General features: G+C 29.0%; 1 protein-coding gene across 1 annotated transcript in view; it reads left to right on the top strand.

Moving 5' to 3' along the window:
* LOC123297225 overlaps window positions 1-24,106 on the top strand; it is a gene marked incomplete at its 5' end in the record, with an annotated part of 53,934 nt that overhangs the window by 21,849 nt on the left and 7,979 nt on the right. The window contains 2 exons of the mRNA XM_044878845.1: window positions 23,394-23,573; window positions 23,861-24,052. Of these exons, the coding sequence (XP_044734780.1) occupies window positions 23,394-23,573; window positions 23,861-24,052 (372 nt within the window). The remainder of the gene's footprint in view (window positions 1-23,393; window positions 23,574-23,860; window positions 24,053-24,106) is intronic.

The following is a 24,106-nucleotide window of genomic DNA, read 5'->3' as shown; positions in this document are numbered from 1 at the left end:
TTTAAAATAAGGTTGTCTTGCCATTATACAAAATATATAAGTTTTGTATAAATTAATTAAATTAAAGTAAAAGTTGTATACGACAATCATGAGTTGTTATTTATTTACAAAAGAGTAAAAAATAAAAATAAACTGAGGATAAAAAAAAAGTGAAAAACTTTACCTATTTCAATTTTATCTTACTGATGATAAAACATGACTGTATAGTTAATTGTAGTAAAAGTCATTTAAAACGGGTTGGGGTCTCATAACGAGTTACAATAAAATTTATCAAAATGTATACCTTACATTAAAGCCGGTCATTTTACCTTTTCATTTCAATTAAGATTCATGTTTGTTTGGGACTAGAAGCGAAAAGATAGAAAGTACCTATATATTTCTTATCTCACTTCATTTGTTTTTTGATATTCAAATCGAAATTAAAGAGAACCGTAATTTAAAATGAAAATGTCCTTGCAAAATTTTTCAGTTCTATAGAATCGGAACTACTGTTCAGTCGATTTAATGTAAGATAAAGTTGGTTTTTTTAATAGTAAAATTGCACAATATGATTTCGACAATTTATCACTTATGACCACTTTAGCTTAGGAACTATTCATCAAAATGATTTCATTTGCAAAAACAAGGGAAATAGAATAGCCCGCTCAAAATAATGTCTAAAAAAAAAGGAAAGGTTTCGGCATCTAATTTAGAACCCTACTAACACGCAGTCTCAAAAGTGCTAGAGCTGCGTTAATTAACGCTATGTATACATAATATGAAAATCAACTTTATGAAAAATAGTTTCAAACAAATATTGTCGGTAATTTTTTTTTTCCTAGAAAAAATGTAGAATCAAAAAATTTGATATATTCAGCCATTGTCCCAAAAATCGGGAAAAACAGCCTAATATATATTTATATGCTAATGAACAATATCTTGAACTAATTGATTTTATAAAAAAAAATTTCAAACAAAAGTTGGTGGAAAATTGTTTTCCCTAAAAAAAATGTAGAGTAAATTTCGGTATCTTTAGCCGTTTTCAAAACGATCAATTTAATATATATTTTTCGTTAATTATTCAATCATTAAGAGAAATATATATAAAATTGATGGTTATGAACGATATCGAAATTGTTCACTCTACATTTTTTTAGGAAAATAATTTTCCAACAACTTTCGTTTGAAAAATATTTTTATAAAAACAATTAGTTTCAAGATATTGTTAATTAGCATATAAATATATATATTTGGCCGTTTTTCCCGATTCTCGGGAAATGGGTTGAAGATATCAAAATTTTTGATTCCACATTTTTTAAAAGGGAAGAATTTTCAGACAATTTTCGCTTGAAACTATTTTTCATAAAGTTGATGGTTTCCGAGTTTTTGGCCAAAAATCGTTTTTTTATCCATACAAACTGTTAATTAACGCAACCCTAGCACTTCAGAGATTGCGCGTTAGAAGGATTTTAAACTAGATGCCAAAACCTTTCTTTTTTTAAGTTTTTTTTTGCTTTTGAATAAATTCATAAAATCGCTTATTTTCAGTTACTTTGAACGGCCCAAAGTTTTTGTAGTTCACAGGGAGAGGTTAATTTTACCCTCATTAAAAAAATTTCCATTTTGTATTTCTCAAAATGTCAGAACTCAAAAATGTCAAAAATTCTGTTCGGTGTGCGATGTATCAACGACACGCAAATTGAGTTTCGAAAGGTTTTCTCTGAAACTATTAAAGGGAAAAATGAAATTTGTTGGTAGTTTTACAGCTTTACAGCCCAAAAACCTGAAATTTCCGCATAAAATTTTCTGGTTAAAAATTCGTTTGCATGAAATAAATAAATAAAACTTCGAAAATTTTCCTTAAAATAAATTAAGTTCAAAGCTTAATATTTTAAAGATATGTTTAATTTTCTACAATAAAAAAAATTGAAAACTATCGAATCAAATTAAATTTTGTATTTCAAACTTTAATAAAATACTGAATGTATTGTGTCTGTTACACTAAAATTACAATGCAAAAGTTCACCACCTTGCTAAATATAAAAATAAATTTAAGTAATACCGAATAAACACATCTAAGGATTTTACAATAGGAAGTATCTCAAGCTTCGCACAAAATAAAAAATTTCCCCCTTCTGCCTTGAAAGAAAATTTTTTAATTTAGAAAATTTTGTCAAATACAAAATCTTCAAACCCTCGGTTTTAAAAAAAATTGGCACATAAAAAGATCGCAGAGGTCATAAAAAAGGCGGTCACACTAAAAAAAAAACTCGGCTTTGAATATAGTAAGAAACTATTTTTCTGGATATTTTTCTAAGGATAATATTCTAGTCGACCGTATCTGTACGTATCTAGTCTTAGTCTAAGATCCCAATTAGGATCGACCTTCACCGATCTGTTAACCGGATGAAAGTTATTTTTTATGAAATATAAAATGTTAACAAATATCCCTGCAATGGGTTGCCTAAAAAAAAGTGGTCCAGACTACTTTTAGTAAAAATATCAAGAGTAAAATTCTTAGAAATTTTTCACTGACTTTCATATCTAACGAATTTTGATCTACTCGAAAGTAAAAGCCATAAAGAATATGCAGCAGCTATGCTGTGTGCTTCTTTTCGTTCACTATTTTCGCATTTATACAAGTTGTGAATAGTAATTACGTGCATCTGTTAATTCATTGCCTCACATATATAAATAAAGATAATTTTATTGCAAATACGGTGGTATATGATTGTCCACAAAATATCAGTCAAAAAATAAAATTTATAAGCTTTCCAAGTTTTGATATTTTATTAAAAGTTGTCTGGACCATATTTTTTAGGGCAACCCACAACAGGGATATTTGTAAATATTTTACATTTCATAAAAAATAACTTTCATTCGGTAAACAGATGGGTGAAGGTCGACCTTAATTCGGATCTTGTACTATCTAGTATATACGCAGTAACACTTTTATGCGAGGTTCGTAATACAGCAGTGTATAGCTGTAAATACTGGCAAAATAAAATGTTTCCACCTAAAAGTTAATTAACCCATTTTTTAAACAAAAGCCCATTTTCTATGTACGTAGTGTACATAAACCAGGTGTATCAGAATAAATGGTCAATAATGAGGCGGCTCGTTGAGGTCATAAAGGATGTTAAAACAAGTATTTTGGTATGACAAACATTTGTTGGGGATCGACCCCCTTCAGAGTGACATAATTTTTATTTTTATATTTGTACCAAATCTGCTGCGCTTTCGAAAAAAAGTTTTAAACAAAATTTATATTTTTATTACAAACATTTTTGTATCGTAAGTTTTGCTTTAGCCGTTTGTAAAAGATACGAAATTTCGGTTCTAAATTTAACATTGTATAAAAGGAATGGCAAATTATTCTATAATCTTTAGAGAACAAGTCTTTAAATTGTAACAATGCGGTTCATTCACATACAAAAATTTTTTTATTGAAATATTTGCTCGAAAACCCGACGGAATGGACATAAACACGAAACGATGTACAAAGCTTCTGATTCATGTAGTTCTTAATATAAACATCTTTAACAAACGGTTAAGAGTATAGCAAAACTGTGGACTACAAAGTGATTTAAAAAAGTTTCTGAGACCTGTAGCTCTGAAAAGGACATATCTATATATAGGGAAGAAGTTTTATTATACCAAAATATTTTTATTATACCAAAATGCATGTTTTTGTGATACTTCTATCCCCTCGAATACTGATCATTCGTTCTGATACACTCCGTAAAACATTTTGTTTAAAAAAGTATGTATGAACGTATAAAGGTTTGTTTTTATATATTTTTATCCGACAATTACGTGTTTACAGCCCATAAATATTTATTATCAAGTACATGTGAGATAAATTCCGTTTACGAAATTCATTTTTATGTTAAATGAAACAACAAGTAATTTAGCATATGAAAGCTACACATTCTATTTATGTGCTTAACTAAGTGAAAAACCATGATGCTTTCAAAATTTACCAGACGTAAAGCAGTAAATCTTTTTCTTTCAATGTGTTAGGTATACCATTCACTCGTCGGATCGCGTACCCGATCGGTTCTATGACTTGTCGGAGTTACCTTAAGATTGACTGACTGGTTTTGATGATGAATTATGTTATTCGTTGTGTGCGTAGTCATGGTAGGGACAATAAAATCGATGCCAGCGCTTTAAGTGAAAAAAGTTAAAGGGAGCTGTTATGACTAATTTGCAATTCTTTACATGTTAATGTAATAGAAATGTCAAATTAAAATTATTGAAAAAAACGAATTAATTAAACTTAATGCATTAAAAATTGTGAAAATAAGAAATCAAATTGAACAAATATTATTTTTCAAATGTAAATTATCATAATTATTTATTTAAATTTGTGAAACAAGAATATTAAATTTTAAATGTAAGTCTTAAATGCAATCCATACAATTATATACGCATCCATACAATTCTATAATTAGAGTAGTGTATCGTTACCATGGAAACGAAACTCACGCACGGAGCGAATAACTTGAGAATATAAGACGAAAAGTAAGAATAAAATTTTTCGATGCCTGGATACAAAATATCGAAAATTGGAAAAAAATTATTAAGCTTTCGATATTTCGAAAATCAAGGCAAATAAATTGTATTTCTATTTTTCGTCTACATTCATGAATTTATTAAAATTCACCATCAAAGTTGAAATTAAGGTGCAAATAATTTCAACCACAAGATTAAACTTGCCTTTTGGCGCTCGTTCAACCTTAAAATGTTATTAAAATTTTGAGTTTATTGTTACCAACATTACAGTTAGCTCTGACCAAACTAGATTTAAAACGAGTTGGCGAACAAGTCCGATGGACTATAATGTTCGGAATTCCTTAAACATATTAAGGAGGATCCCTCACCAGTAATAGAAAAAAATAAATTAGTAGAAAATGATCCAAATTTTTATTTATTTTTTTTGATTTAATAATATGTATCGTTAACTACAACATACTAAATATTTGGATCATTTTCTACTAATTTATTTTTTTCTATTACTGGTGAGGGATCCTCCTTAATTAATATATTTTTTTACTAAAGTGGAAACAAATTTTATTCTATCTAGTTTGTCCAAATTTTTATCGTTCATTAAAACAATGCCAGAACAAAATACAACCTCATTTAAACTGGTTCATTCGTTTGGAGTTCATAACCTTTAAAAACTCTCTTTTTGTCAAAAATTTTCGATTATGGACCTTTCTTACTGATCTTATAATAACTTCTCGCAAGTTCTATAGGAAAGACGAATACTTCACGACTCAAAAATAAATCATAATACAGTTGCTCTCAAAGTCAAGCAGTTCAATAATTATGATAAATAACTTGCAATCTTGTATCACACGTAAGTATAATTTAAAATCTATAACTCTGCCATATAGGGGAGTAGCCATAATTCAAATTGTACCACTTTTATTTACCTGTGTTGTTCTAATTTAAAAAAAATTAAATCAAATTGAAGATTAAAATAGTGATCTGTGTACATGTTCCAACTGTTTTTATGTATCACAAAGTAAGTACAATGTAAGCAATCGTTATCCTAACTGGTATCGATTTCGTAAATCTTAAAAAAAAATTTTTAAAGAATTTCCTTAAAATGATACCGGTACGTTTTTCAGCAACTCTTTATCGATACTATTTAGAAAATTTCATACCATTTAAGAAAATTAAGATATAGTCACTATAATTAATTAGAAATATTGTATAAAAATTGACCTTATTAGATAGTAAAATATAGAAATGTACTAAAATTTAAGAAAATATCAGTATAGTAATCCTAACTGATCGTCAGATTTCGCATAAAAATAATCAGTTACGGGAAAATCCCGCGACGAAATTCAAGCTACAGGTACGCAAAAGGATACCATAACAACAAGAAAAATACTTCCTTTTTAGTTAATAAAATTTTCTTTTCCATAAATGTTTGAAAATTTAAATTATTTTTACCTAGATTCTAATTTTATTATGTTAGTTTATCAAACAAAATGAAATGATTTTAGATTTAAACAGTATCTACTGACGATTTTTTAACGGGTTTTCTGTTTCATTGTATTATAAAACCTGATCATAGATTCGGGTAATTTCAATTGTAATATATCACCAATTGAGTTAGATATAAAAGCTCTCATTTAATATAGCATTCATCGAGGGAGTCATGGTAACAAAAGAATTCATAACTCAGAATTGAAATCGAATGTTTAACCTCCTCCAAAAATACAAAGACTTACTTATATAGGTTGGCATTTACAACTTTTCTTTCTATTTTGAACTAAAATGTATGCAAAAAAGATTCTCGAACCACGTTAATGTCTTCATTAGAGTGGCTTCTTTACTAACGACACAAAATATTCATGTTGGCAATATGGTATTTTATATATTAAAGTGATTATTGACTCAAAAATTCGTTATAAAAACGTTATTATTGATTTTGAAATGTAAGCTTTCGGAAAAAACTGAAAATATTCCTTATTACCCGGTCAAATTAAATTAAAAAATATGTAAGTGAAGGTACAAAAATTTGCATCAGGCTGAAATTTGGTAGGATTTTGTCACATCACGAAAAATCCGTTTTTGTGAGCTTTGACCCCGCGTAATAGATTTCATTTATGATGGTGTTTTGATCAATCCTACCAAATTTCAGCCGAATGCGAATTTGTGTACCTTCAGATGTTTGAATTGACAGGATAATTAGTATTTACAAAATATTTCATTTCAAAGCTTTCAAATTAGTGACTTTTTCAGGTTTTATATTTTGAAGGTGAATCAATATACCACAAATCGTAAAGAAGCTAAAATGTATATGCAAAAGTAAAAGCAAGATCTCAATCGAGATCACACAACATTATAAATTTTTAGAAATATAAAGGTTTGTCCGAAAACTTTGAACAAGTTATGATCATAGAAGAATTCAAAGAATACTAATTGTAGAGAAATAAACATCGAAAAAGTAATTTCATCTTTTAAATGGTACAGTGACTTTTGAACAATCCTTTACATGTGCTGTTTTTTTCACCAAGGACTAACTAACTACATGTAAAAAAGAACTCCTTCAAGTTGAATAATAATAGTTTATACTCGTAAAGTTTTCACAAAGCATTTAAATACAACCATTTTATGTATCTCATACTGGCTGATTTGTCAGCTTTGACTGATTTGTCAAGAACCGATTACCATTTTGTCATTTCATTCCAATGAGCTGAACACTTTGGAAATAGATCAAAAACCTCTAGAGATAGAGCAAGAATTTCAATTCCAACAACACGTTTCATTAAAATACACACAATTTTTTTTTCGAAATATTTTCTGGAAAATGTAACGGATTGGGCATAATCGGGAAACGTTGTGTAAAGCTTTCGATTCATGTAATTCAGATCTTCAGATAAACGGTTACAGATAGGACAAATTTGTGGAAAATAAAATTGATCTAAAAACTATTCTAAGACCTGTAGCTTACAATGAGCTTAACTAACACTTCTAACGTCATCATATATTTCACTTTGGTGTTTGGTGTTTATGTGTCGAAAAGTCCGCGGTATTTTGATATTGCGTCATGTTCTTCCTTACGATAATGCCCGTAGGCATACTTTTTTTCATTCAAAAACTGTAAAAAAATTTTAAATGAAATAAACTATTTTTTTTATTGTTACAACAGCGAGCTTTAGTTTAACTAATGGTTTTCTGCTAATTATAAAAATTATGCTAAGAATGACATAATTTTTTATGTCCACCTTCTGCATGATAACCTCAATGTAAATTATACAGATTTGAAATTAAGTATTTGAATTCCATTTTCAAATAATTTTCTAATTTTCTTTAAACTAAAATTGTAATAATTATTAAGCTAAATTATGTATAATTAAACATTGAAAACAAACAATTGGCTTAGTTAATTGTTGAAATACCGTGTGTAGAAAGTGATGAATGTCAGTTCTTGCATTATTTTTTATAAATTATGGCGGCCTTTTGGCCGAAATTTATTTGGTTTTCGAAAGTATTTTGTAGAATTTTTCTTCTTTTTTCGAGAATATTTTACAAGACCACTAGTTGAAGCTACCTGCAAATTTTCAACTGATATCTTTTATAGTTATGGAGAAAATGGACACGAAATTTTTGTTCTAATTTACGCTCTTATGGGAAAACTGTGATGTTTACAAAAGTATGTTGTAAACAAAAGTTCTTTATTTGTTTATAAAGAATATATTTACATACTTTTGTTCTATCTCTAATGGTTTCCAAGATGAGTCCTACAGGTTCAAGACCCAATTGGCTTAAGTTGCTCATTTATGAAATCAACTTCACTTTTTTTTAACAATTCAACCTCAGATAGAAGGGCAGAAAACCGGAAAGGAACTGATGAGAAGATTTAAGAACACCTTCCAAATTTTGTTCATAGCATCAATATTTTTAACCATTACAAATTTGAGTCTAAACTTAGTGTACCTTGATATATATTGAATCTGTTAAAAAAATTCGTAGTGTCAATATTTTTTGCTTCACTTTGTAAAACTTTTATAATTATTACAAAACAATCAGTGAAATTTCAAAAATTTGGATATATGTAACACTAAAAATTAGTTTTTTTTTTTTCATTAAAAAAGTTTTTTTGCCTTGAAAATAATATGACCGCAGTAAAATTCTGGATATCTCTTACCTTTTTCGGATAAAAATTGACTCTTAAAGCAACCCGAAGAATTAAGTACAATCTGATGTTGGAATATGACGTCAGCAATCAAACATTGCAACTTTTGTTAAAGTTATTTTTTTGATTGATTAACTACAAAACGATCTATTGGCCATAATAGATTAAAATGACCCACTGTGTATATGGACCGATCAAGCTAATAGACTTTTTCACCACCCAAATAAGTCATGAAATTGAACTGATAACTGGCGCTATAAATTTTATTCGGTATGATTGAAAAAAGTAAATTGATTCTTGTATAAAAAAAAGTATTGACTGGCTATAAGAACATAAAGAGCTAAATTTACGTGCTTATTTCAATCCACTAATATTTTTGTTAGAGTGTAATTTATGCGCAATATCATCGTAAACCAAACAAATCATCCTATCTTCACCACGGTTATGTGCTTTTTGTACCCAGAATTCTATATACATATACACTTATTCCTTTGGCTCTTCTTGTTAAATATTATGTATTTTAAGGATTTTAAAACATATACATATACACCACTATACACCAAGCAACAATAAAATAATCTTAAAACAAACAGGAGATGTTGTTTGTTACTTATGTGAAGGACAAAAACGAAATTCGTTGTTGCGTTTGAAATATATAGCTTATTATTATTATAAACATTTTCATTCTAATCCTCAAAATGTTAAAGGAATGATAATAAAATGAAAACCAAAATAAAGTTTTTGGTAAAGCGGTTTAATTAAGTTTTACATTCCACACGTTTTATCTGTTTTGAACCTAAAAACCGCGTTTTCATCAACAATGTTCATAACCACTTCTTATGAAACTTTGACCACATATTCTTAGTTACACCACTAATAACAATATTTTTAAGTGGATAAGTGGAAACTTTTTATTATCTGTTTAATCGTGGTCCAAGTGTCACCGTAAGGGAAGTTAAGGGGAGTTTTGAAACGAAGTTCCTTATCGCACGTTTCTCATTTAGTGGATAAGGATAAAACTGAAAAAAAGGTATAGTAAGATTTTTACCGTCAAGTGTTTTTATACTAAAAATTTTATTATGACTCGCTACGCAATGTTAGACACGCTACTCAATGAGGTGAGCAGCGGTATATTGTTACACGTATCAATAATTTAATACCAATACTATCAATTTTTATATTTAAAGTATTTAATTAAATTATTATTATTATTAAATTAAAATAACCGATTTCAATTTCTTTCTCCAAGCCATTGTCAATATATTACATAGTGGCTGTTATTTAAAAGACATAGAAATGTTCTTCATTCCTACCGGTAGTAAATCTGTTTGTTTTCACAGATTTTCTAATGCCAGGTGTTAACAAAAATAATTGCAAACCAAATACGAAAAAACAATTTTCACACGTTACAAGTGTAGAGAACTGGGATGTGGTCATGTTTCAATCTGTTTGATACATATGTCGCGGCGAACTTGATTTCTTGATTTTCACCACGGTGACTCGTTTATTTTTCTTACTACTAAATTTACATTTACTAAAAACGGAAATTTTGGTCTAGCCTCTCAGCCCGCAAAAAATCAGAAACGTGCGGTAAGGAACATAGTTCCAATAGACTGAACACGTACGTTGTTTATATTGCAGTTAGGTGACGTACATGGACTAAATTGGAGCATCAAAAGAATATTTGAAATCGAAAGACAACGCCATCTGTTGAATATTTATTCAAAATAAAAATAATATTATTTAAGGGAAATTGTATAACTGTCACCGACATCTATTGAAAATTTATAAAACTTAGATGTGAATTTAACTTTTTCTCTATGAAAACCTTAACATTGAAATAAAAAAAATTGACGTTCATTCTTCGAGATAAAAATTATCCTATCTTATAAGTTGTACCAGAAAATACACATCTACAAAATTTGAGTGGTTTTGAAATCAGCGTACACGGACATCATGACATGAGATATTTATATACAGTTTGGCAACCATCTCGTCAACCATTTATATGAAGTAAGAAGAGTATAATATAAGAAGTAAGACGTTCTTTTGCATAAAACAAAAAACAGCATAGCAGTGTTGTGTAGCAATCACTTAGCAAGCCAAGTTTGGTGTGCCTATTGACAGCGATCATACCACGTAGGAGAGAGTGCCTTGAAAAAAAAATTAATCGCGGTCAATAGACAAACCAAACCTGCCTGGCTATGTAATTGCTATACAACACTGCTGTGTTGTTTTCTTTGTTTTATGCACAAGAATATCTTACTTCATACCTTATAAATGGCTAACGAGATGGTTGCCAAACTGTATAAAAGTACATATGGTCTAGGAGACGGTATAAGGTCGATCTTCACCCATCTGATAACCAGATGAGACATATTTTTTATTGATTTTTAAACACTCGTCTCAGAGTTTTTCTATCGAAAAGTTTTTCGATTGGTTAAGAGATCGGTGTAAATCTGTTCATACCATATGAACAGGTAAGTCAATATAGGTAACTACACCGATCTGCTAACCAATCGAAATTGGTATCAGATGAAACATAATTTAATTACGAAAATAATGGTATGACTTGCCTAAAAAACTGTTCATGGAAAAAATTGATTAAAATTAATTTAATTAAAAATAGCCATGAACACTTTTCGATAAAATAAATATGACAATCGTGTTTATAATTCAATAAAATGTCATAAAAATATATCTCATCTGGTTATCAGATGGATGAAGATGGACCTAATATTTCACTTGAATCAATTCTAATATTATGGAATTAAGTGAATTCAACGCTTTCTCTATAAAAAATGTGAAATTCGCAATAAACAAGAATGGCAAAAAAATTCAATTATATTTATTATATTTAATTAGTAAGATTTATTTTAAGTGTTGATATTCCCCGCACCAACACTAAAAATACAAAATCCCTGAGAAAGTTTATAATATTGATTAATGAGTCCGAACATTATAGAAATTTATTGAGAAATATTAAAAGACGATACAAATTATTAAAGCGCAGTATAACTGAATTTTTCTTACTCATTCTTCGAAATTTCCAATGCCATTTTTATTCCGAATAATAATGTTTATTAGTTTCATTATACTCTTTGAAATAGGTTTTATACTATTTTACAGTGTTATATATTGTTGTCGAAAGACATTCTTCTCGTTTATTAAACTTTTTTTTGTTATCAAACAAAACAGATTTAGATGAAAAGAAACACTTTCTTTATTATTTAATCTTATTTTATCAAAGAAACAAACCACTTTAATCTTATTTTATACAAGTTTGTGACTGAATACATTGTTCAATGCCAAGACTATAATGCCATATTCTTAAATTTAATCCTGTATTTATGAAAATAATTTTTCTTTATCGGTAACTTTAATAAATGAAATTATACTTTGCATATATAAGGACTTTCTAAGGCAACACCATAATATTAGATTAATGATGGCTTTACGATCTTCTTGCGGTTTGCGCCGTTCCTTATGGCCTTATGGTATGGATTGACACCACGCGAACAAAAAATGGTACCTATTTCTTTAAGGTGTCGATCGAAGGGTATTACCAACAATATATGCGAAAGGAATTTTATAATATTCGGAAGAGTAGTTTCGAGTCGGTCGAGTTTTTTATTATTTATTTTAACTTTTTATTATACTGGGAAGTTATTCGTGTGGACCTCAAGGGTAACATCAAACCCACCCCACGATTTTGTTTTTTTATTATCTGGAACACCCCAACTGAGCAAATTTAACCGAGACCTAATCCCTATGAGTGAGGGCTTCTTTGTTTGCCAAACGTTTGCAAAACAATTGTGTTACTAAAACTTTCCTAATAATTAATTGAAAAGCAACAAAAATTACAGAATCCAAATTGAATAACCTTAATAAGCAAACTATATTTGAGATGTGTGGTTACAAAAAACTATATCGTTACCAAATCAGTCAACAAGTAAAAACATTATAGTATTAAATTCGGTTTTTAAAATGGAAAAAATAAATAGATTTATAAAAGATTTAAAAACCATAAGGATTTTAAACGAAGTAATAGGATTATAATGTTTCTATTTAAAATACTAAATACATACTCGTATATTCGCTCCGAGCGTGAATTTCGTTTCCATGACAACGATACACTACTTTAATTATAGAATTAATGGATGCATATATAATTGTGTGGATTGCATTGAAAACTTACATTTAAAATTTAATATTCTTGTTTCACAAATTTAAATAAATAATTACGATAATTAACATTTGAAAAATAATATTTGTACAATTTGATTTCTTATTTTCACAATTTTTAATGCATTAAGTTTAATTAATTAGTGTTTTTCAATCATTTTAATTTGACAGTTTCTATATCATTAACATGTAAAGAATTGCAAATTAGTCATAACAGCCCACTTTATCTCCAAAATTTTTCACTTAAAGCGCTGGCATCGATTTTATTATCCCTACCATGACTACGCACACAACGAATATGTTATTATTTATTTACTTATTTACTTATTTAAGGATTTAGTTTTTATATTGCAGAATTTTTATATTGGAGTTTTTATATCATTTTCGTAAGTTTTTAAGGTGTAATAATTTGATTTTATTACAAATTGTTTGTTACAAAAAAGATAATCGTGATGAAATCAAAGAAGAGATGTAAAAATAATTTATTGTAACAAAAAGTGAAATATTTTACTAATTCAATTTTAAATATTCATCATACTTAAGCGGGAAAATAAATTAAGGACTACGTTTTTTAGAAATTTATATAAATTTTTGCAAAAAGAATGTGTATAATTAAAAAAAAAAACTATGAGAACACTGTTTTCACACATCGAACATACGTAACAGCTGGCATCGAACATGTGTTGTCATCATCAGACATAGCCGTTTGTATACACTCTGGAGCCCACAATTTTCATCTGAGATCAATATGCTTTCAAATTTACTACATGCTTTTTCTTCTACATGAGCGGTCTTCCCCAAAAAAAATAGAAAATTATCTAATAATATATAATCTTTGTTAGTTTTACACGATATGTGTTCCTATATGGCACACTAGAGACCAAACGCGTGTGCTGATTTTGATGATTCAGACGTCTATCGATTTGTCTTAACCTTGGAAGTGCTATTGAAGATATGGCAAGAATGAAAACTCAATATGGCGACCACCAGACGCCATATTGGGAAAATATGTGTTTCTATGTGGCACACTAGAGACCAAACGCGTAGTCCGACTTTGATGATTCAAACGTCAATCGATTTGTCTTAACCTTGGAAGTGCTATTGAAGATATGGCAAGAATGAAAACTCAATATCGCGACCACCAGACGCCATATTGGGAAATATGTGTTCCTATGTGGCACATTAGGGACCAAACGCGTGGTCCGATTTTGATGATTTTGTTTTCAATCGATTTGTTTTAACTTTGTGAGTACTACTAAATATATGGCTGTCATGAAAATTCCATATGGCGACCATCAGGCGCCATATTGTGGAAAGAATGTATGTGTGTTCTTATGTGTCGCAATCGAGACCACCCGATTTTATGATTTTTATGTCAATCGATTTGTCTTAACCTTGTGAGCGCCAATGTAGTGACCACCAGAAGTCATATTGTGAAAATAATGTATGTGTGTTCCTCCTATGTGACCGATGTCGATGATTCTTATGTCAATCGATTTGTCTTAACTTTGTGAGTGCAACTGAAGATATGACAGTAAAGAAAATTCAATATGACGACCACCAGACGTCATATTGTGAAAAGAATGTATGTATGTTCCTATGTGGCGCAATAGAGACCACACGTGTGGTCCGATTATGATGATATTGTCGTCAATCGATTTGTTTTAACTTTGTGAGTGCTACTAAACCACTTCTGTATTTCTAAACTACTTTGAATTAGTTTTCCTAATAAGAATAGAGCATTTATAGTTCCCATTCCTTTGTTGAATCCAACTTACTCCAGGCCAATTATACATCAAATCAAAGTGATATAGCATAGCTTAATAATTAGGAAGCGTTGATGAACACTGTAACTTTTAATGGTGCAATTGATTCAACAATGGTTACTTAACTTTCTTCGACCAATATAACCAACTTCAAAAATAGTATAATGAAGACATAAATATTTTTATTTTAATATCCACACTCAAAATCTAATGTTGACGGTTGTCCATTGCTCGATTTTACCAACAAAAACTGAATATACACATTTTTCTTTATTACCATTCAGTCCTGTAAAACTATTATAGTGCCATTTTTATTCCCCTGTCCCTAAAGTTAGATAAACCTTGTATAAGATTTTATTCTCTCATGCCTTCGAAGTAGTGTACGAACATAAAATGAAATATGCTACCTTTGTATACGGAAATATACAAAAATTTACATTAAAAGTTTATTTAAAATATGATGGGGTATGAGGTAACAAATTTTGTTGTTATTAAATAATGTTGATGATGATAATGATGATAGAACCATTGAGCCAAAAATGTCAAACATGTAATATTGTACAAAAAATATTAGCTGTATCATTCATTATGTATGAACACTCTATGTATATCACATAATATATAAAGAGTGAAACATAAGTGGTTATATAGTTACTATCAAGCCTAACCCGGCGTTGCTCGGTTAAAATACATCGCATGTTTAATGGTATAAATAATATTTAAGGATCCATTTTTAACGTAAATATTAAAGATTTCTATCTTAGATATTGAGAGACATTTTCAAAAATTTAATTTGATTAATATGTTTTCCATTTATTCTCGCTTTGGTTTCTTTTTAGATCCGAACTCTGTGGTTTCTCAAGAAAGACTGACTCAAGTCGCCGAAAGAGCTTCCTTTTGTACCCTGAGATTGTTCTAGAGGCTTCTGGTTAAAAGAATGTTCGAGAGAAGGGTTTTATTCTATTCTATTAGCTTCTATTGTCCTTTTTCTTGTTAAAAAATCGTTTAATTTAGTTAAATTTATATTCAGACAGAATATTTTAATATAAATTACTTACTTTTAACAATAAAAGTTTTAAATTTCGGTAGAAGGCATAAAAAGTTAGTGCCCGGTTCTGGCTTCATAGTTCTACTGGTCGTCGAGAGATGGCGCTTACAGCTCTCAGCGGTCAGTTTAAAGTTGATCATAATTATAGTTGTCAGTTTAAACAAACTTTCTAGAATTTTCTAGAAAATTTCGAATCGATTTTGACCGTTACTCACATTTTGTAACTTTCTAGATCATGCCATAAATTTGTTCTGAAAATTTCCGAAATTTCACATGAGTAAGAAAAGGACAGATATATATTTTTCACATTTTTTCCACCCACTTCCACCCACCGTAACCAAACTATCTTACTTTAACCAGGAGACCAAGGGGTATTTACTGCCCCAACGAGAAGTTAATTGGAGTTCACGTACTAACATTAAAAGGACCAACAATTTTGATCGTCAAAGCCAATAGTCATTATAAACGAAATGTTCATTTTCATATTGAAGTGGAAACATGTGCATGTGTAGGTTCACATGTTTGTGGCTATTGCTGGACTGGTTCTAAAGACAATTGGTCGCTATAACCGACAAATGAGCTAATAATATTCCAAAATGAAGTTGCTAATGCTCAAAATAAAGTTTCTAAGGTTCAAAATTTATGTCTATCTTCAAAATAATATGCTCTAAATAGATACCTGATGACACCCGGCTGCAGATAACCGTAGCATTAATAAACAGTTCTGCTTGATATAAAAAGGTTTATACTGTACAATTCAATAGAATGGCTCTTGTGAAATTCGATTCTACGCAAAAAAATAAAATTTTAAAATAATTGATTATTAATTAATTAATTAATAATAATAACAGCAGGGGCTATCCTGGCAGACATTAATTTCCTCAATTGTTTATATTGTAATACATCTATTATTCAACGCTATTTTTGTTAATTACCAAATAAGGGTATATTTTTCTAATTCCGGGTCTAAAACTAGTATTATTATCTTAAACTAGTTTTGATTTGGAACGTTTCTCGGGAAGGACCAACAAAATTTTGTTTTCTCAGGAAAATATTTACATCGTGTTTATGCATTCTTATTCCCTTTATAAGCAGGTAAATTTTTTAATTACGGTATTAAATTTATATATTTGGGCTGTTAAAGTTTGAGTTATTAAAAGGCTAATTTTCTTAAGAAAAATTTGAAAAACTAATATTTATTAGTAAAAAACATGAAAAATATTTTCCTTTAAAGAAAATGATAACAAGTGGTACTCGTTTTTCCATCAAATACATTTAAAGTGATGAAATTGTATGCATTTGTGTGTTATTTCTTCTATAAGTGAGTTTCTCTAAATCCATCAATATTTCAAAAACTATGGTATATATCGAAAAATCTTACTCTTAATTTTCGTTTAATTCTCGCATGTTCTAACAGAATTTCTAAAAAAAATTCGAAACAGAAGTCTCAAGTACGATCATACATTCACTTTTTGAGGACTACCTTAACTGAAATATACGTACATGTAACAAAAGTGTGCTTGTACATGCGTAAGTCGTTAAAGTCGATATGGTAGCTTTTAATTCAAATGAATTTTTATATATTTCATTGTTATAAACAGTTCGTCGTTACAACCGATGTCGTTATAAATTTTATTTTAACTGTAGACATTAGTTCGAATCAATCGATTTGTAATTTATCAGAATATGTTGGCCTTAAGGATTTTTATGATAATTCAATAAATAAATAAAATATTACTAATGGCTGTATATTGACGTATGCCTCACTCTGTATAAAGTATTGTGTTTTTTATTGTTGTCGAATTATTAAGTGTAGATACGTCTAGAAAGAATAAATTATTAGTTAGTAATATACCTCATTTGGTCCATTAAATTTGAAATTTATATAAAGTGGGACAAAAAAGACATCAACCGTTTAAATATTAAAGTTAAAAAGCGAAATTTAATATAACAAGCATACTTAAGTATTATATTTTATTATACTTTGTTATTTAAAAAAAATTTAGTAGGTACTAATTTTTTTCGATGAGTTCTAGAAGTTGAAACCAGATTTGGGACAGACTTTCTTGCTCTTAACTTCATAGAATTGGCAAATTAACGTTTTCTCTAGTGTTATCAGCTACTAATCGTTATTCTTGGTATTTGGCATGTTTTGACAACGGGTGGTAAATGATCCACATACATTTGGAATTTTTTTATTAATTTCAGTCAAAATAAAGGAACCCTATTGAATCCCTATTACCAAACGATATAGAAAAAATTATTTGTGTCCAAAAGATACTTATGGATATGGTGAGGAATCTTTGGCGAGCATAAATTCAAAAATTTAGAATGCTACCTTTTGCTAAGTCCCGCCATCTTGAATTTAAAAATGCGTTCAGTTTTTCCGCCGTATCTTGCTCCTACTAATTTCAACGAAAACAGTAATGAGATAAAAGTTATTGCTAATTTGTTTACAAGAATGCCATATAACATTTGCGATATATTGTTTATTTAAAAAGTTACCGCATAATTAAGGCTTAGAAAATAGGGGTTGAAGATTTTTTTGTCGACATGCCAATCAATTATGTTCTTACTTTGCCCAAGTTTTAAAGCTTGATTCCCAATATAGTAGTCTTGATAGTCAGAATAACACTTGATAATAGGAAACTTCCAGTAATCATAGCATTTTTCGTTCGTCCGTTCATCACTTCTCTCTATCAATCACTCGAAAATAATATTGTTTGTTTGTTTATACACATAATATGATTCATTTTTGTGATTCCAAAAACACAATGGCAACATAATAACACGTGTTTAATGCTGTATGTACTACAGTCTTGCTTAAATACATACATTCTAATATAATTACATAAAATTACGACTTGTGAATGGATTTAAAGTTATGCGATTTTCAAGAGGAGACATCAGTGCATATCCAAATTTGGTAGGTTTGAAGTAAATGTTAAAAACTACAATTCATATATTTCACTGTAAATTGAAAAATATTTGACTGATTTTAATAAAACTAAACCTACCAAAAGTAAGTACTTACAACTTTCAGTTATAATTTTAGCCAAATCCGCGAAATAGTTCCGCCAAAAATGATAAAAATATGAGGTATATTTTTTAAGATTTACTACAAACTTGCCAAATTTGGATATGCACCGATGCGATGTCTCCTCTTGCAAATATAAAATAAAAATGATAAAATTTCATTCATTTTTGACGCCATTTTGTTGGTTTGACATGTTGCACCACTTGAAAGTAAAAAATTTCAAAAAATACTTATTTTGATGTGAAAAAACCCCAAAGCAGCCCGAACGTTTCACTGCTCGAATCCATATAACAGCCCTTTTTTTCTTAATTTTATCGTACTATTACTGTTTTTGTATTGTTTTATCTTATTTATAATGAATTTTTTCATACATCCCAGTAATTGGAACACCCCTGCTTTCTTTTTGGTTCCGATCATCGAGACTCAACTGTAAATATATTATGTTTATAGGTGTTTATATTTACATTTCAACAGTCAAATCATGTTAATAAATAATAATAATGTTCTGTTTGTTAGTATTATATTCAAAAATATTATACCCACAATAATACACACTACATATTGTATACATATATTCAATATTGTATGTATTATGGTTGTTTTATATCTATAACTAATATGATGCTGGATGTTATTTATATGTACAAACATACCATATTATAATGGTATTAAAAATAAATATATATTTTTATGGAGCACAATATCATTTATACAGAGTGTTCTGTTAGTGATAACAGAAAATTATACCAGTAAATTAAGCTTTTCAAGACAAATGTAAAAGTTCTTTACCAAATTTCTATCTGAGGCCTCATTCAGAAAAAATTGCCTATGGGAAAAATAGAAAGAGTTGTAAATTCACAGACCTATTAAACTCATTAAATTGGTACGTGTCACTTTAGAATAAAGAGGTGACTATCATAAAACAATAATTGATTGTAAATTGATTGAATTGGATAGCGAATACCATAAAAAAATGTTTTGTTGTCTTTATTTATAACAAAAAAATAATACATATTTATCAAATTATTTCGCCAATACAGAGACATTTAGATGTGGGACGTATGAAAGTATATATTAATATAGATATTGGGGGGGGGGGGTAAAATTGTGTATTAATAAATTGTGTACATACACTGCTGATGCGTAATGTCTTAGGATAAAACAATCGAAGCAACTCTATCAAAGTTGTTGTGTTTTGCTATGACATTATGGGTTACGTATTGCACAATTTAATCCCCCCCCCCCCCGGATCTATATTAATATATAATTTGAAACCTTCCACATCTAAGTGTCTCTGTATTGGAAAATAATTTGATAAATATGTATTATTTTTTTGTTTTCCAATAAACTGCTGGTAAATTACCGAACAGTTAACCAAATAAGTTTTTAATGCTTTCTAGCATATCTACAACCTATTATCGAAGCTATTAAGGCATAACGCAGGATATATAAATATTAAATGAAATAATGAAATTTTGTTTTCCTTTTTCTAGTTTAATTATTTAAAAGTGATTATTCATAATTTTAATAATCACTTATAAGTTAATAAAAAACTTTCAGTCATAAAAATGTTTGATTAGTTATCATCCAGAAATTTATTTTACCGACTAATTAACCAAATAAAGAACCGATAAATAACCACATCATTGTTCTTTCGAATCACTACTACCTATACACTAAAATTTGTGATGTCATAAACATAATGATTTATATTTACTAAAGTTGTAAAAGGAAGAATTAAGAAAATTTCGCCATTTTTAGCCAAAGAGGTTTGAAATCTATGCTAGTACAAGAGCAATAGCCTCTCAAATTCTCAATTAGGTACATATTTCAATTGAGATTTTGGAATGCTTTATATCACTTCCATTGAAATTGGTACTAGAAAGGAAGGTACCAAATTGTATAGAAAAACTAATGGTATACAAGGAAAAAAACGGTTCGAATGTGAATAGCAAAGAATTATTAAAAATGAATTTTTTAGCTTCAGTTGCAACCCGATAACGAATCAACGCACTATTACCTAATCAGAGATCCATTTTGGTTATTACTCGAAAGTTTTCCTTCCCACAATCAATTTAATTTGTAATTATTATTAGTGGTTCTATTTGTAATAATTTCTGTGAACAAACATAATAACTCGATTGGGGTCAACTACCGCTACTAACCACAGAGCACCTCTCAGTATTCAATAGATATTCAATCACAACTAATATTGATTGATCATCATTAACTACCGAAAATTTCACAAACCACATTCACCACATGTTTGACTGTTTGAGGACTATGAAATCTTAACAAACCCTTGGTTATTAAAAGCAAAAAATTATTATTTTAATTAATTTTATCTTTTAGTCTAATAAATTAAAATAGAATATCATGTTAATAAAGAAAAAATTAATGCATCTTTAAAATTTTTTGCAATTGTTTATTAGGTTGTAAACACTTTGTAAAAAAAAGTCCATCTCCCAGGGTTGCAAGTATTTTCTAGAATTTCTTTTTTGTTTTTCTAAAATGTTTCACAAAGCTACTAGCTGAAGTAAATCTGCAAAAAATCAACACACACTTTTATAGTTTTGCTTATGCTATTTCTATACATTAGATTCTCTTTATTTTACATTTTTTTTAAAACTATAGTATTTTATATAATGGATAATTCCCAGCATTTTTTATCATTAAATTTTTTTACGTAACAATTTACCGTTTTCGAGATTTAAACATTTGAAAAAAGAATTCGGATATTAGCCGAAAGCTCGTTATTGGCGAAAATAAAGATTATTTTGTGATTCCGGCCAAAAATTTAATTTGAAAGCCATTAGATATTATATTAGATATCTTTGTCGAAAAATCGTTGTTGACGGTATTAAGGATTATTTTGTGGTTCTGGTAAAAAATTGATGTGGAAACTAGGTACATATATGACTTTTTATTTTGGACAATTTTAATCACTTTTTGACTCTTCCTATTTTTAACCTTATCTCACCGTTTTTGATATATACTTAAGCTTTTGAAAGAAAAAGGTCTCTTGCCGAAAATTTTTTACTGACGTAAAATAAAGATTATTTGGTGATTTTGGCCAAAAATTTGATTTGTTAATGATATGGATTTATATTTTAGACAATTATAAATTTTTTACCTAACGCTGCTTATATATATTTTTTATCAGAATCACAAAATAATCTTTATTTTCACCAATAACGAATTTACTACAAAATTTGTCCTTATTTTTGTAAACGCTTATATATCGAAAACGGTTAGATTTGGAAAAAATTGTCACGAGTGAAAAAATACTTAAAATCGTCCATAGTATAGTTGTAAAGGCTTTTAAATTAAACGATTTTTCGGCAGGAGTCCGCATTTTATTTTTCCAGATGCTTACTTATATCTCGAAAATGATGAGACTAAGTAAAAAATATTAAGGCCCAAAAAATTCTGGAAACTGTCCATAATATAAAGTACTATAGTTTTTTTTTTTTTAAATGTATAATAAAGAGAAAGTGATGGTGTCCGGAAACAGGGTTCTTCTGTCCCACTTTATATGAGGGTAAATCGAAAAAGCACAAGTTTTCATGAATATGACTTTTTTATGTACATTCAGGCAAATGTAAAAAAAAATGTCGATTCCCCAATCAAATGCTTCTTTTCCTACAGTATACGCAGGTCTTATACCTAACAGTTGTTAATCAATCAACATTGCTAAGCAATCAACATTGCTTAGATGTTATACTTATATGAGATATGACAGTTTATAGGCAAATGCTTTAACACAAATGAGATGAAAGTAGTCGAATAAAAAACCAAAACTTGTATAAGAAACAGTGTAAATTTTCACGAATCACGAGGTACAATAAAAAAGGATCATTATATTTGTAATAAAAATATATTATAAATATTACATACACAAACATTTTGTTCCAAACTGATAAAAAACAAATACAATTCTATTTCATTTCATATCATCATTTATATGGAAAATGAGGTCATTTTCCAACCATAACAATTCCTTTTCCGTAGTTTTCATCGTTTCATTGCCAAGGATTTTTATGTGTATTTAATATTTTATAAAATGTTGTTGTTTATTTGTTTTTATTATTATTAAAAATATAGATGTAAGATATTTTTTACCCCATTATTGAGCAGGAAAAGTTTTAATGAGTTTTTCACGATGTTTTAATTTTTAGACTGTATTTAATCACACGCTAGCGGGATCTTAATTTTTAATTATGTTTTCACGTTAATATTGATGTAATGGTAATTTAGCTAAATATTAACAGGATGTTTAATAGCTATCAAAGTCAATTATATAAATAACCTGTACCTACTAAAGACAGTTCATTTTTGGCATGCCAAAGTTGTTTGCTTTTTAATAAGCAACATATTTTAGAATTGAAATTTTTATGGTCCAGCTTGTGGGCCCATTTGTGCGTTTCGGGACGATATATTTTTAAATATTCATTCTCAACGTAGTGCGCATAACAATAATAGCTTTTCTTAAACTACGTCTTGTGGTCCCAGGCAAAAAAATTAAGGAACTCTATTAATTAAATAGCCATTTATATTCGAAAGAAAAGTGAAAAGATGAATTTTCAATGCGACACACTACTCCAAATAGAGCATTTTCTTTCAACATGGTAACAGTCGATTCAGTCTTCGCTCTTCGTATTAGAATTCTACTTTCAAAGCAGAATAAAACAATTGTAACAATTTTTTTAAATATTTTAGATCGTGAGTGTCCAGATTTACCAGAGATTGAATTGGGAACAGTTTCTGTAACAGGTCGCTTGTTTGGCGACAAGGCTTCTTATTCATGTCAACATGGATATCACGTTGTTGGTTTGTCCTCACGCACATGTCAAGCGGATGGACAATGGGCTGGAAATGCTCCTGCTTGCAAGCAAAATAGTAAGCATATCTCTATTAAAATGGTCGGCTGTCACTTGACTAAGCAACTGGTAAACTAGGCAATTTGTATGACGTAAATGTATACAATGATCCAAAAATATCGTTAAGTAGGCAATTTGTATGACGTAGATGAAACAAATGCTTTAAAAATATCGAAAAAGCCTAAAAAGCCTTCCATTTTTTTTTTAAATGTTCGATTATTAAATTTTCTTTAAAGGGAAACAATTATTTTCGCTTCACTCAATTATTAATTATGACAATAATTATTTTTTTTTAAATTTTGATAGTTTATTGCTTATCTCCTCCGACAATAACAAATGCACGTCATAATGCTTTACCTGAACAAACAACGTTTGATTTGGACTCGACCATCCAATATTATTGCAACACGGGCTATGAAACAAATGGATTTCCACGAGCAAAATGTTTATCTATGGACGGGCAAGCATCTTGGTACGGTCCTGATATCAATTGTGAACGTAAGTTTTTCCGTAGCTAAGCTCCATAAATAGCGACGAACAATAATTTGTATT

This window comes from Chrysoperla carnea, chromosome 1 (assembly GCF_905475395.1).
Source record: "Chrysoperla carnea chromosome 1, inChrCarn1.1, whole genome shotgun sequence".
Taxonomy (NCBI): Eukaryota; Metazoa; Arthropoda; class Insecta; order Neuroptera; family Chrysopidae; genus Chrysoperla; species Chrysoperla carnea.
The sequence above is the reverse complement of the archived record's forward strand: the minus strand, read 5'-3'. Positions and strand labels throughout refer to the sequence as shown.